Below are 11,766 nucleotides of genomic sequence, written 5' to 3'. Positions count from 1 at the left end.
GATGACTCAATGGAATTCTGCATATTGCCTCCGCATCATCAATATGAAACATTGATGTGATCAGCTCTCTTCTCCAGCATTGTAGGTCCAGATCAATGAGATCATCCACCAACAGTTCATCAGTTTCTTCACTGGCTGGGTTTAAAATTTTATTGGTTGGATGATTTGGAATCCATCTATCCTCATGAACTCTAATGGAATAACCATTCCCAACTCTCCAACAACACCCATTTTTAAGGATAGGTAGACTGCCATTATGTTTCTCCATACAAAAGAACAATTAGGTGATTCAATAGCTTCAAGAAAATTAGACCGTGAAAAATATCTAGCCTTGAAACACTTGTATAATAGAGATTCATCTTCCTGAAGCAATCTCCACCCTCGCTTTGCTAGCATAGCAAGATTGAATGCTCTTAAATCATGAAACCCCATGCCACCTTCTTTTTTAGGAGTGGTTAATCTGTCCCACCTTTTCCAATGAATTTTCCTTTCATTCCCTACTTGTCCTCACCAAAATTTTGCACACAAAGCATCTAACTCATCACATAATTTCATCGGAAGTTGGAATACACCCATCGTATAGGTAGGAATGGATTGTGCCACAGCCTTGATGAGAATCTCTTTCCTCGCCCTTGATAGTAACATACCCTTCCACCCTTGCAATTTCTTCCATACACTATCCTTCAAATAAGAAAAAGAATGATATTTCGATCTTTCAACCAATGTAGGCAGCCCCAGATAGGATTCAAACCGATCCACCTCCTTAACTCCTAAAATCTGCTTGATCTCCTCTTTTTGACAATTTGGGGTGTTGCTGCTAAAGTATATAGACAACTTCTCCAAGTTGATACTTTGACTTGAGGCTTGAGCATATGTTTGAAGAAACTCAGCGACCACTTCCACTTCAGTTTGAGTTGCTTGGCAAAATAGCAATCAGTCATCAGCAAATAACAGGTTGGTGATTTTGGTGCTCTTCTGCAATCAGAAACACCTTGAATTTTCCCCTATAATTTGGCCTTCGCCAGTAAAGAAGTGAAACCCTCTGGACACAACAAAAATAAATAAGTTGAAAGGGGATCTCCTTGATGGATTCCTCTAGATGGGTGTATATTGCCATGTGGTTTGTCGTTAATAAGAACAGAAAAAGAGGGTGTTGTGACACAACTCATCACCCTATCAATCCACCTTTTAGGGAACCCCAGTTTATGCATAATTTCCTTTAGAAAATGCCACTCTACATGATCATAAGCCTTACTGATATCAAGCTTCAGTGCTAGAGACCCTTTTTTACCTTTCTTCTTGCAATGCATGGTGTGTAAAGTTTCATGAGCCACCAACACTTTATCTGTAATGAGACGACCAAGCACAAAGGCACTTTGAGCGAGAGAAATGATCTGGGGGAGAACTTGTTTCAATCTATTCGCCAAGACCTTAAATATAATTTTATAGATGACATTACACAGGCTAATAGGTCTAAAATCAAACATCTTCTCAAGGTTCTTAACTTTAGGAATAAAAACAATATTGGTATGATTAATGTTAGGCACCATGTTACCAGAATTTAAAAAATCTAACACAACCATAATAACAATTTCACCCACAACATGCCAAAACTTTTGGTAGAAAAGAGCATTCATACCACCAGGTCCGGGAGCTTTTGTTGGTCCCATTTGGAACAACGCCACTTCCACTTCCTTAGCAGTAAAATCATTGGAAAACATCTGCTGCATTTCAAGGGTCACCTTATTAGAAATTGCATTAATACACTCTTCCATTTGATCACATGAACCTGTACAAAATAAATTGTCAAAATACCCTACAGGAAAGGCCTAAAGCCAATCCCAGGGAATAGTGAAGCTTCATAGGGTCTTTTTGTCCAGGTGCAGGTAGTTTGCATCTTCACTAACATGTCTATTTCACTGAGTCTCTCTATGAGACAGTGCCTAGATCGTTATGCCTTTTGTGCGGGTCGGAACTTACCCGACAAGGAATTTCACTACCTTAGGACCGTTATTTCCTCCATGTCCTCCACCCATAGACCCTCCCCATTTTTAATCCCCTTCATATGGTTTCTCCTCCTCCTTTGGCTTGCTTTGGAATGGAAATATTTTGTATTTTTATCCCCATATTTCAGCCAGGGAATTCTTGACTGTTGAGCCCAATAAATTTCTTGCTTCAACAATAAATCATCCAACCATTTGCAAACCTCCAAATATTCAACTTTAGTCCCCTCAGTAGTTTCAGCCTCAATGAGATTCTCAAGCTATTTATGGAATTTTTTAATTTCCTCATCATTCGGATCAGCTTTGGATGTCCCCCATGCCATCAAGTCTGAACCACATGAGTTAATTTTCTTCCTAACCGAAGCCAACCCCACCTTACTGTTTCCATTCGCATGCCATGCTTCACTCACCACCGCCTCACAATCCTCCCATAAAAGCCATGATTCCTCAAATTTAAACGACCTTTCCCTTCTCTGTCTTTGCCTATGATAACTTTGAGTTTGAAGAACAATAGGCATATGATCTGATGCATGGGAATAAAGATGAGTAACCGTGCTCAACTGATATTTCTCCTTCCACTCTTTAGTTGCTATAGCTCGATCAAGGCAGATTTTTGTATTTGCATCACCCGGCCTCTTATTACTCCAAGTAAATGGGTAGCCTCTATAATCCAAATCTTCAAGTTGACATAACTCCAAAGCTTCTCTAAACACATCCACCTGTTCTGCTTGTGCAGGTTGCTTGCTTTGTTTTTCTGATGCATGGAGGGAAGCATTAAAGTCACCAATACAAAGCTCTGGTCCATCCACATACGTTTTCAAATAAGCTAGTAACTTCCATGACTTCTCTGTTGATTTGCTTTTGGCCAACCATAAAATCCTGTCAAGAACCATTCAAAGCCATCTTCCTCTACAACCTTAGCTAGTACATGATTTGCTGTAAAATTAATAACATCCAATGAGACTTCACTCTTTCGAATCAATGCAATACCTCCTCTTGAATCCGGATTTTCGGCAATAATCCGATTGGGAAAAGGTAAATTATCATATAGCTTCTCAAATCCTTCTTTGTCCAGCCTTGTTTCCATAAGAAAACATACATTGGGAGCTTGTTCCCTCACAAGTTTGACTTTCTTTTAAAAAACTACATTATATTTATTAATTTATATCATTTGATAGTAATGAATAATAATATTTTTTACTAAATTACAAACTATACCTCTAAAGTTTGGGAGTGTTTGGATTTTATATTCTGAAATTTCAGAATTTGAATTTCACCCTTTAAAGTTATATTTTATTCACATAAGCAACCACTCCATCTATATTTTTCATTATGTGCCATATAAACTTGCCACGCATGTTTAATTTGTTCAATAAAATTATGCCACGTCATTTTTCCCCTAAATTTTTAAAAATAATTTAAATACAAATGATGTGGCATCATTTTATTGAATGAATTAAACATGTGGAATAAGCTTACGTGGCACTTAATAGTAATTATGGATGATGGAATTGCTGATGTAAATGAAATATAATTTTAGGGAGTAAAATTTAAATTCTGAAATTTTAGGGTGCAAAATCTAAACACCCCTTGATAGGGTGCTGATTTAGCCTATCTCCAAGTCGTCCATAAAGGTCGTCCATAACCCGGCTACCATCGTAAACACCCCCAGGAACTTACCCAGAATTACCTCGTCGAAGGAAGAAGAGTTCTGGACGAGGTAAGCATCACCAGAATGATGCACTCGTCCAGATCGCTAATAACCTCGTCCTGAAAGAATTCGTCTGTTAGACGAAACAACCCCTGCGCATACCAGTACACATTCAAGGAGCCCCAGGACGAGGGTACCATACTTAGGAAAATCTCCGAGCATGACGCGACAATCCCTTATCCCACGCATAACCGCTAGGTATCCGTTGTGGAACAGAAGCATAACTCCCAAACGGTTATGCAAGTTACACTTGATTCCTACCTCTCCTCGAATCTAGGGGAGGTTCCAATCTTGATAACCGCCTGTAAGAACACTATAAAAGGGCTGTTTCAGATAAGGCCAAGGTACGTTCATTTTTACTCCAAAAAAGTTGGAACTCATAACATGGAGAGAAAAACTAACTTTGCCATCGGAGGGTTTTCGGCCGGCAGCCCCGGTCGCCTTTGATTCGCTTTTCTTTTTTCAGGCCGCAGAAAGAACCAGTAGTCCTTTCAAGTCCGAAGCATCCAGCCTACTGATTTTCTTTGCATCATCACCCCTAAACTTTAAAGGTGTAATTTACAATTTACCCTAATATTTTTTTACTAATAGCAATGGGTAATCTCGAAATAGTATGTCAAAAAAGGCAACTACTAAAATATTTTGTTCTAATAGACAAACCAAAATGGTATTTAGAATACTGTATGGAATTATTTATTTATTCTACTATTAAAAACAAAACGTTTTGTTATCTAAATGTTATTGGTATTCTATATTTCCTATTTTTAACTCCGAAAAACAAATTAAACCAATATAATTATAATGATGATATAACAATTTGTGAAATTAATGGTCATTGTAACGATGAATTTTTTTTTTGATGAACAGAAAATTTTTATTAAAGAGGAGAAAAGCACTACAACACCCTTCTGACCTCTTCCAAAATAATGGAAGAGAAACAGTCAGGCCAAAAACCACAACCAAAAGATCGAAAAAAATTACGAGATAAACACCACTTAGCTAAGGAGTGGGTAGCCTGATTACACAACCTAGGGACCCAAAAAACAGAAATATTATCAGAGAGAGACAAAAGGGACCTTACATCAGCACATATAGACTTGATTCTCCAAGGAGGAGGCATTTCCAAATTCGAAAGAAGCTGGACAGCAACTTGAGAATCAGACTCCACAAGGACAGCTTCACCACCCAAAGCAGGGGCAATGGAAATCGCCCAACTAATTGCTTCTACTTCAGCTTGGAGAGGGAGGGTGGTGTTCACTTTCATGGAGCCAGCAAATACCAACTCCCCTCTCCAGTCTCTCACAACGGCAGCAATGGCAGAGAAACGAGGACCCACTGCTGCATCAACATTTATTTTTATGTCCGGCCTTGAGGGAGGAATCCAAACCTGAGGGGGGGCCAAAACCAAATGTCTTAAGTTGGAAGCACTAGAATTTTTATGCTCAGCAAAGAGACTAGAAATTCTGTAACGATGAATAACAAATGAAAACAATCACAATTGCATTCTAATATATTAAAAAAATAATGATTATATGAAATTAAATGGTTTAATTACCTTAAAAAAAAGAGTGTAAAATAAAGTAAACAGACTTGAAATAGGGAAAAAAAGCCCACATATTATTGATTCCAAAAATTAGAGAAGATGGGTCTGGATTATGCTTAAGACGAGATCAGACCCATCCTGATAATGACATAAGAAAAGACAAGATACCAAAACCCCTATTTTTTGGAGAAACAGAAAAAACCCTAGTAATCCTAGTCGTCGTGTACGGCCACCCTTTTTCTTACTCACACCAAAACTAAATACAAAAATACACAGTCATCTCTCCACTTTCGCAAAAAAGCAAGAACATGAACAACCTTATTTGAAATGCCCTTCCAACTCCAACTAGCTTCAACAATCGATTCCTCAGAAATTCTAGCTTCACACTTTTCTCTATATAATACTTCTTTCCTGAGCTGAGAGTAGAGCGAGAGCCACTCACTTATTACAACGAAAGTAGCCATGGCCTATTGCGTCGACTGCCAAAGCCTCTCTTCAAACTCCCTTCTCTCCCAATCGGCTTCGTTTTTCTCTCTTTCCAAACCCCACTTGTCGAAACCAAACAATTCCAGGTTGTTCTTCCGCTTCAACAAGCTTTGCAGTGCGAGAGGCTCTGCCTCTTTAAGCCTTTGGCACAGGAACTATCGCCTCCGAAGTATCGGGCTCAACTCGGTTCGGAACCAACATGCAGTGTCCGAAAAAGGAGCACCGAAATTGGGGAAAAGGACTGACTTGAAGAAGATTCTGATCATCGGAGCAGGACCCATCGTGATTGGTCAAGCGTGTGAGTTCGATTACTCGGGGACTCAAGCATGCAAAGCTCTCAAGGAAGAAGGGTACGAAGTCATTTTGATAAACTCCAACCCTGCGACGATCATGACCGACCCGGATATGGCCGATAGGACTTACATTGCTCCGATGACTCCCGAATTCGTCGAACAGGTCATCGAGAAGGAGCGACCCGACGCTCTATTGCCCACCATGGGCGGCCAGACTGCGCTCAATCTCGCGGTGGCGCTCGCTGAGAGCGGCGCGCTCGATAAATACGGCGTCGAGTTGATCGGAGCGAAGCTCGAGGCGATAAAGAAAGCAGAGGATAGAGATCTCTTCAAGCAGGCAATGAAGAACATCGGCATCAAAACGCCGCCGTCTGGGATTGGAACGACGCTTGAAGAGTGTATCGAAATTGCCGGTGAAATTGGCGAGTTCCCTTTGATTATTCGGCCGGCGTTTACTCTAGGCGGCACCGGAGGCGGCATTGCTTATAACAAAGAGGAATTTGAGTCCATATGCAAGGCGGGGCTCGCGGCGAGTGTGACCACACAGGTTTTGGTGGAGAAGTCTCTGTTGGGGTGGAAGGAATATGAGCTTGAGGTAATGAGGGATTTGGCTGACAACGTAGTTATCATTTGTTCCATTGAGAATATTGATCCTATGGGGGTTCATACTGGGGATTCGATTACGGTGGCCCCAGCTCAGACATTGACTGATAAGGAGTACCAGAGGCTTCGAGATTATTCAATTGCTATAATAAGGGAAATTGGAGTTGAGACTGGAGGTTCCAATGTGCAGTTTGCTGTTAATCCTGAGGATGGTGAGGTGATGGTGATTGAGATGAACCCGAGAGTGTCAAGGTCGTCTGCTCTGGCATCAAAGGCCACCGGCTTTCCCATAGCCAAAATGGCCGCCAAGTTGTCGGTTGGTTATTCATTGGATCAGATTCCTAATGACATTACAAAGAAAACCCCGGCTAGTTTCGAGCCTTCAATAGATTATGTGGTGACAAAGGCAAGTGTTTCTGCACTTTATTCTTCTACATTTAAATGTTTGGTATTTACTATTATTATTATATTGTTACTGTTATTTAAAACCAACAGTAGCTTGTTTTTAGAGTAGTAATACTATAAATTAAGTTATGAGACTGGTGGGTGACAGATGAACTAAGTTAATTTTGAAAATTTTTTAAGTGAATCTAAGTGCATGATTGTTTGATGGTCCATCCAATTCCCACGTCGGATAAGTGATTTGTTATTGCTCATAATTCATACTATTTTCCTTGCTCCTTCCCATATTTGAGAAGTGCCCTGATATTCTTTGCATAATTTTGAAGTTTCCACTTCTGACAATGTGGCAAGCATTGATCTACTAAACTAGAAAGTTGGTCTTTAAAAGGTGGTTCCCTGGAATTGGTAGAGTAATAAAAGATAGGATTCATTATGCCTTGAAGCCATTTTGAATACCCTACATTAATTTGCATTGCACTCCTTTATGTGCATATGAGAGAGGGAGTTTTGACCTTAACGTTTTATATATTCATGTACTTGGCATAGGTACGTTGACCATGTTTGTATGGCTATAAAATATAATGCTCCTTTTCCCATCACATTTCTTTAGTCTAATATATATTGTCAATGATGTTATGATTGACGCTATTTTCATATTTGAGATTGCATTATCCATTAGCTTATGCTAACTTCCACTAATATGTTTTAGTAGGATTCTACGTTGGTGGGAAGGAATATAATTTTTATTGCCAATATTAATATAATCAACCAATTTTCTGTTAAGTCATGTGCATCTCTTTGTACTTGGCATATCATTCTATCATGCCATCTCACTCTCCTCGTTTTACTCATTGCTTTTCTTTGTCATCAACATTGATCATGCCATGCAGATCCCCCGGTTTGCTTTTGAGAAGTTCCCTGGTTCTGAACCTATACTGACAACTCAAATGAAATCTGTTGGTGAGTCAATGGCAGTTGGCCGCACATTCCAGGAGTCCTTCCAGAAAGCAGTTCGATCGCTGGAATGTGGCTACTCCGGATGGGGTTGTGCAAAGGTTAAGGAACTTGACTGGGACTGGGACCAGTTGAAATATAGTCTTCGGGTACCTAACCCAGAGCGTATCCATGCCATATATGCTGCAATGAAGAAGGGCATGAAGGTAGATGATATTCATGAGCTGAGTTTCATTGATAAATGGTTCCTCACACAGCTTAAAGAGCTGGTAGATGTGGAACAGTTCCTCCTAGCACATAGCTTGTCTAATCTGACAAAGAACGACTTGTATGAAGTGAAGAAAAGAGGTTTCAGTGATAAGCAAATAGCCTTTGCAACCAAATCCACTGAGAAAGACGTTCGGTTGAGGCGGCTCTCTTTAGGTGTGATTCCAGCATATAAGCGGGTAGATACTTGTGCAGCAGAGTTTGAGGCGAATACTCCTTATATGTACTCCTCCTATGATTTTGAGTGTGAATCAGCTCCCACCCAAAGAAAGAAGGTTTTAATTTTAGGTGGAGGACCAAATCGGATAGGTCAGGGGATTGAATTTGACTATTGCTGTTGTCATACATCTTTTGCCCTTCAGGTTTGTGCCTTTGACTATTCTATCCTCCTTCCTTCCCTCTTTGTAGCACGTTTTCTCATTAAGAGAACCAGATTAGTCTACCATGCCTGGACAAGTTTATTGACATGGACTGCAACATGCTACATGCTGAATGGCATTGCTATTTATTACTTTGTTATTTAGTGATCAAACATACTAATTACCAGTCTTCTTGATGTGGGAAGTGTGAATTTTTTTTTAAAATTTTAATTTAATTTTGTTTAATTTTAAAAGTCAATTGTATTATTATTATTATTACTATTTTTTAAATTGTTCCATTGTATTTTATTTTGGATCTTATTAGTAAATTAATATTTTGTTAAAAACTTTTCCTAGAATTAAGATATTTTTGCAATTCAATAACTTGGATTTTTCTAAGCCAGTTAGAATTAAATCAAGTAGTCTCCAATGGAGACAACTTTCAGTTTGCTTGATTAATTAAATTTCTGTTGAAATTTTCTCATTGGTCCGATTTAATCCAACTCTAGATTCTGATTCCTAGGTTTTGCTTTCTTGTTGGTGCCGACTCCAAGAAAATCTAGGTGCTGATTCTTAGGTTATTTTATTTCAACATTGTTCAATTTTTTCGGTGTAGAATTAGTTTTGGGTAGTCTTGCGTTACTTCTATTATAAGCTATTGAGATAGGCACATTGAACTTCTGATATAGAGCTAGAAATAGATTAATTCAGTTAGATACTTTATGTATTTATAATTGGCGCAAATGGTTGGATTTTTACCTCAATCAATATCTGTGATTTGTCTGTTTTAACCCAGATTGGCTTTGGGTCATTCTACTGCATTTCCTGTCATAATGGTGATTTAATTCATATGATTATAGGAACGAATCCAAAAGGTGGTCCACTTATTTTTTATTTAGATGGCATAATAGAATATATGAACTAGTCCAATTTTTTTTTTCCTGTAATTCTTTAGGCTTCTTCATGCCTTCTTTGCATGAAGTAGTTGTCTTTTGTCAATAAATTTTTTATTACCTATAAAAAAAAGGAATATATGAACTGAAATCTGGTTGTACCTGTGTTGTTGCTCTAATATATTTACTCTTCATTGCATGCCATAATTGTTCTCTTGATTGTAGGAACCAGTCTAAAAAATGTCCTGTTCATAGCAATTTTAGATGAAATGACAAACATAGTCTCAGAAACATGTTTATACATGGTTGTATTACTTTAATATGATTACTCTCCAGTTTCATCTTTGAATTTTCTTCTTTTCTCTTTGCAGAAAGCAGGATATGAGACAATCATGATGAATTCAAATCCTGAAACAGTGTCCACTGATTATGACACAAGTGATCGTCTATACTTTGAACCCCTGACAATTGAAGATGTCACGAATATTATTGATTTGGAACGACCTGTTGGCATCATTGTGCAGTTTGGAGGTCAAACACCACTGAAGTTGGCTCTCCCAATCCAGCAGTATTTAGATGAGCACAAGCCTGTGTGTGCCACTGGGATTGGGCATGTATGCATTTGGGGTACATCACCTGATTCCATAGATGCAGCTGAAGACAGAGAGAGGTTTAATGTAATCCTGAAAGAGTTAAATATTGAACAGCCAAAAGGAGGAATTGCCAAGAGTGAATCTGATGCCCTTGCCATTGCCAAGGAAGTTGGGTATCCAGTTGTTGTCCGGCCTTCCTATGTATTGGGTGGCCGTGCAATGGAGATTGTGTATAGTGATGACAGGCTTGCGACATACCTGGAAAATGCTGTTGAGGTGGATCCAGAACGTCCTGTATTGGTTGACAAGTATTTATCTGATGCCATTGAGATTGATGTTGATGCACTTGCCGACTTACATGGAAATGTGGTCATTGGTGGGATCATGGAGCACATTGAACAGGCTGGGGTCCATTCTGGAGACTCAGCTTGTATGATTCCAACACAAACCATCCCATCTTCTTGCTTAGACACAATTAGGTCTTGGACTATAAAGTTGGCGAAAAGGCTAAAGGTATGTGGTCTCATGAACTGTCAGTATGCAATAACAATGTCTAAGGAGGTTTTCTTGCTTGAAGCAAATCCTCGTGCTTCCCGTACTGTCCCATTTGTGTCGAAGGCTATTGGGCATCCATTGGCTAAATATGCTTCCCTCATCATGTCTGGGAAGTCCCTTCAAGAACTAGGTTTCACAGAAGAGGTAATCCCTAAGTATGTGTCAGTCAAGGAAGCTGTCCTTCCATTTGAGAAGTTCCCGGGCTGTGATGTGTTGCTAGGGCCTGAGATGCGCAGCACCGGAGAGGTGATGGGTATTGATCCTGTGTTTGCTGTAGCATTTGCCAAGGCTCAAATTGCAGCTGGGCAGAAGCTTCCACTTTCTGGTGCTGTGTTCCTCAGCTTGAATGACTTGACAAAGCCCCATCTTGAAAAAATTGCAAGGGCCTTTCTGGCACTGGATTTTAGTATTGTTTCAACTTCAGGGACAGCTCATGTTCTTGAATTAGCAAAGATCCCAGTGGAGCGAGTGCTAAAGTTGCATGAGGGGCGGCCACATGCTGGGGATATGGTTGCTAATGGGCAGATCCAATTGATGGTGATTACAAGCTCTGGTGATGCACTTGATCAGATTGATGGAATGAAGCTGAGGAGAATGGGCCTTTCTTACAAGGTTCCTGTAATAACAACTGTTCCTGGAGCTTTGGCTACTGCCGCGGCAATAAGGAGCTTGAAGTCCAGTACTTGTAAGATGATTGCTCTTCAGGACTTATCTGATGTTGAGGTTAAAACAGGGGGTATTAAAGATTTGCAGTCAGTCTCTTCCTCTCTATAGACTGACTAGGGGTTTCTCTGGTAATCTATTGTATTTTCTCCTCCTTTTATTTGATAGCTTTCTAATATGTGTCCATCAATGTTGCTTGGGACAGACTTTTTATGAAGTCGATTGTTTTCTCCTGAATTTGGACTCTCTTTTCTGTGATCTAGTTGTACTTTTTGAGACTGTTATGCAGGACAATAATTTGATGTTGAGATCTAAGAGGGGCATGTTGATGCAATTGTCATTTGTGAGCACTTAATTGCAATATGTAATTTACTTCTCTTTGAAAGATGTCTACTTTAAAGGTGCTGCTTCCGGACACCCATAGAGCTAGATTTCTAGGTT

The 11,766-nt window shown here is 39.5% G+C and overlaps 2 protein-coding genes across 2 annotated transcripts; one reads left to right on the top strand and one right to left on the bottom strand.

The window, feature by feature from the left end:
• Positions 1–507: 507 nt before the first annotated feature.
• On the bottom strand, positions 508–5,721 carry LOC142606010 (uncharacterized). Its single transcript, XM_075777429.1, has 6 exons — positions 5,522–5,721; positions 4,796–5,177; positions 2,874–3,135; positions 2,383–2,757; positions 1,115–1,789; positions 508–917 (listed from the first exon to the last, which is right to left on the bottom strand). The coding sequence occupies exons 1-6, from the start codon at positions 5,719–5,721 to the stop codon at positions 508–510; spliced, it is 2,304 nt and encodes a 767-aa protein (XP_075633544.1).
• LOC142607277 (carbamoyl phosphate synthase arginine-specific large chain, chloroplastic) lies at positions 5,542–11,659 on the top strand. The gene is made up of 3 exons (XM_075778720.1): positions 5,542–7,045; positions 7,932–8,624; positions 9,886–11,659. Exons 1-3 carry the CDS (start codon positions 5,720–5,722, stop codon positions 11,434–11,436), a joined length of 3,570 nt encoding a protein of 1,189 aa, XP_075634835.1. The 5' UTR covers positions 5,542–5,719; the 3' UTR covers positions 11,437–11,659.
• The last annotated feature ends 107 nt before the right edge of the window (positions 11,660–11,766 follow it).

This window comes from Castanea sativa, chromosome 8 (assembly GCF_040712315.1).
Source record: "Castanea sativa cultivar Marrone di Chiusa Pesio chromosome 8, ASM4071231v1".
Lineage (NCBI taxonomy): Eukaryota > Viridiplantae > Streptophyta > Magnoliopsida > Fagales > Fagaceae > Castanea > Castanea sativa.
The sequence above is the reverse complement of the archived record's forward strand: the minus strand, read 5'-3'. Positions and strand labels throughout refer to the sequence as shown.

Excerpts from the sequence above, each read along its gene's own strand:
- LOC142606010 (XM_075777429.1), bottom strand. The coding sequence starts at position 5,721 with ATGGCTACTTTCGTTGTAATAAGTGAGTGGCTCTCGCTCTACTCTCAG. Across the intron at positions 5,178-5,521 it reads AGAGATGACTGTGTATTTTT|AATTTCTAGTCTCTTTGCTG; the intron begins GTATTTAGTTTT and ends TCATCGTTACAG. Across the intron at positions 918-1,114 it reads TATTAACGACAAACCACATG|CAACTCAAACTGAAGTGGAA; the intron begins GCAATATACACC and ends TATTTTGCCAAG.
- LOC142607277 (XM_075778720.1), top strand. The coding sequence starts at position 5,720 with ATGGCCTATTGCGTCGACTGCCAAAGCCTCTCTTCAAACTCCCTTCTC. Across the intron at positions 7,046-7,931 it reads TAGATTATGTGGTGACAAAG|ATCCCCCGGTTTGCTTTTGA; the intron begins GCAAGTGTTTCT and ends CATGCCATGCAG. Across the intron at positions 8,625-9,885 it reads ATACATCTTTTGCCCTTCAG|AAAGCAGGATATGAGACAAT; the intron begins GTTTGTGCCTTT and ends TTCTCTTTGCAG.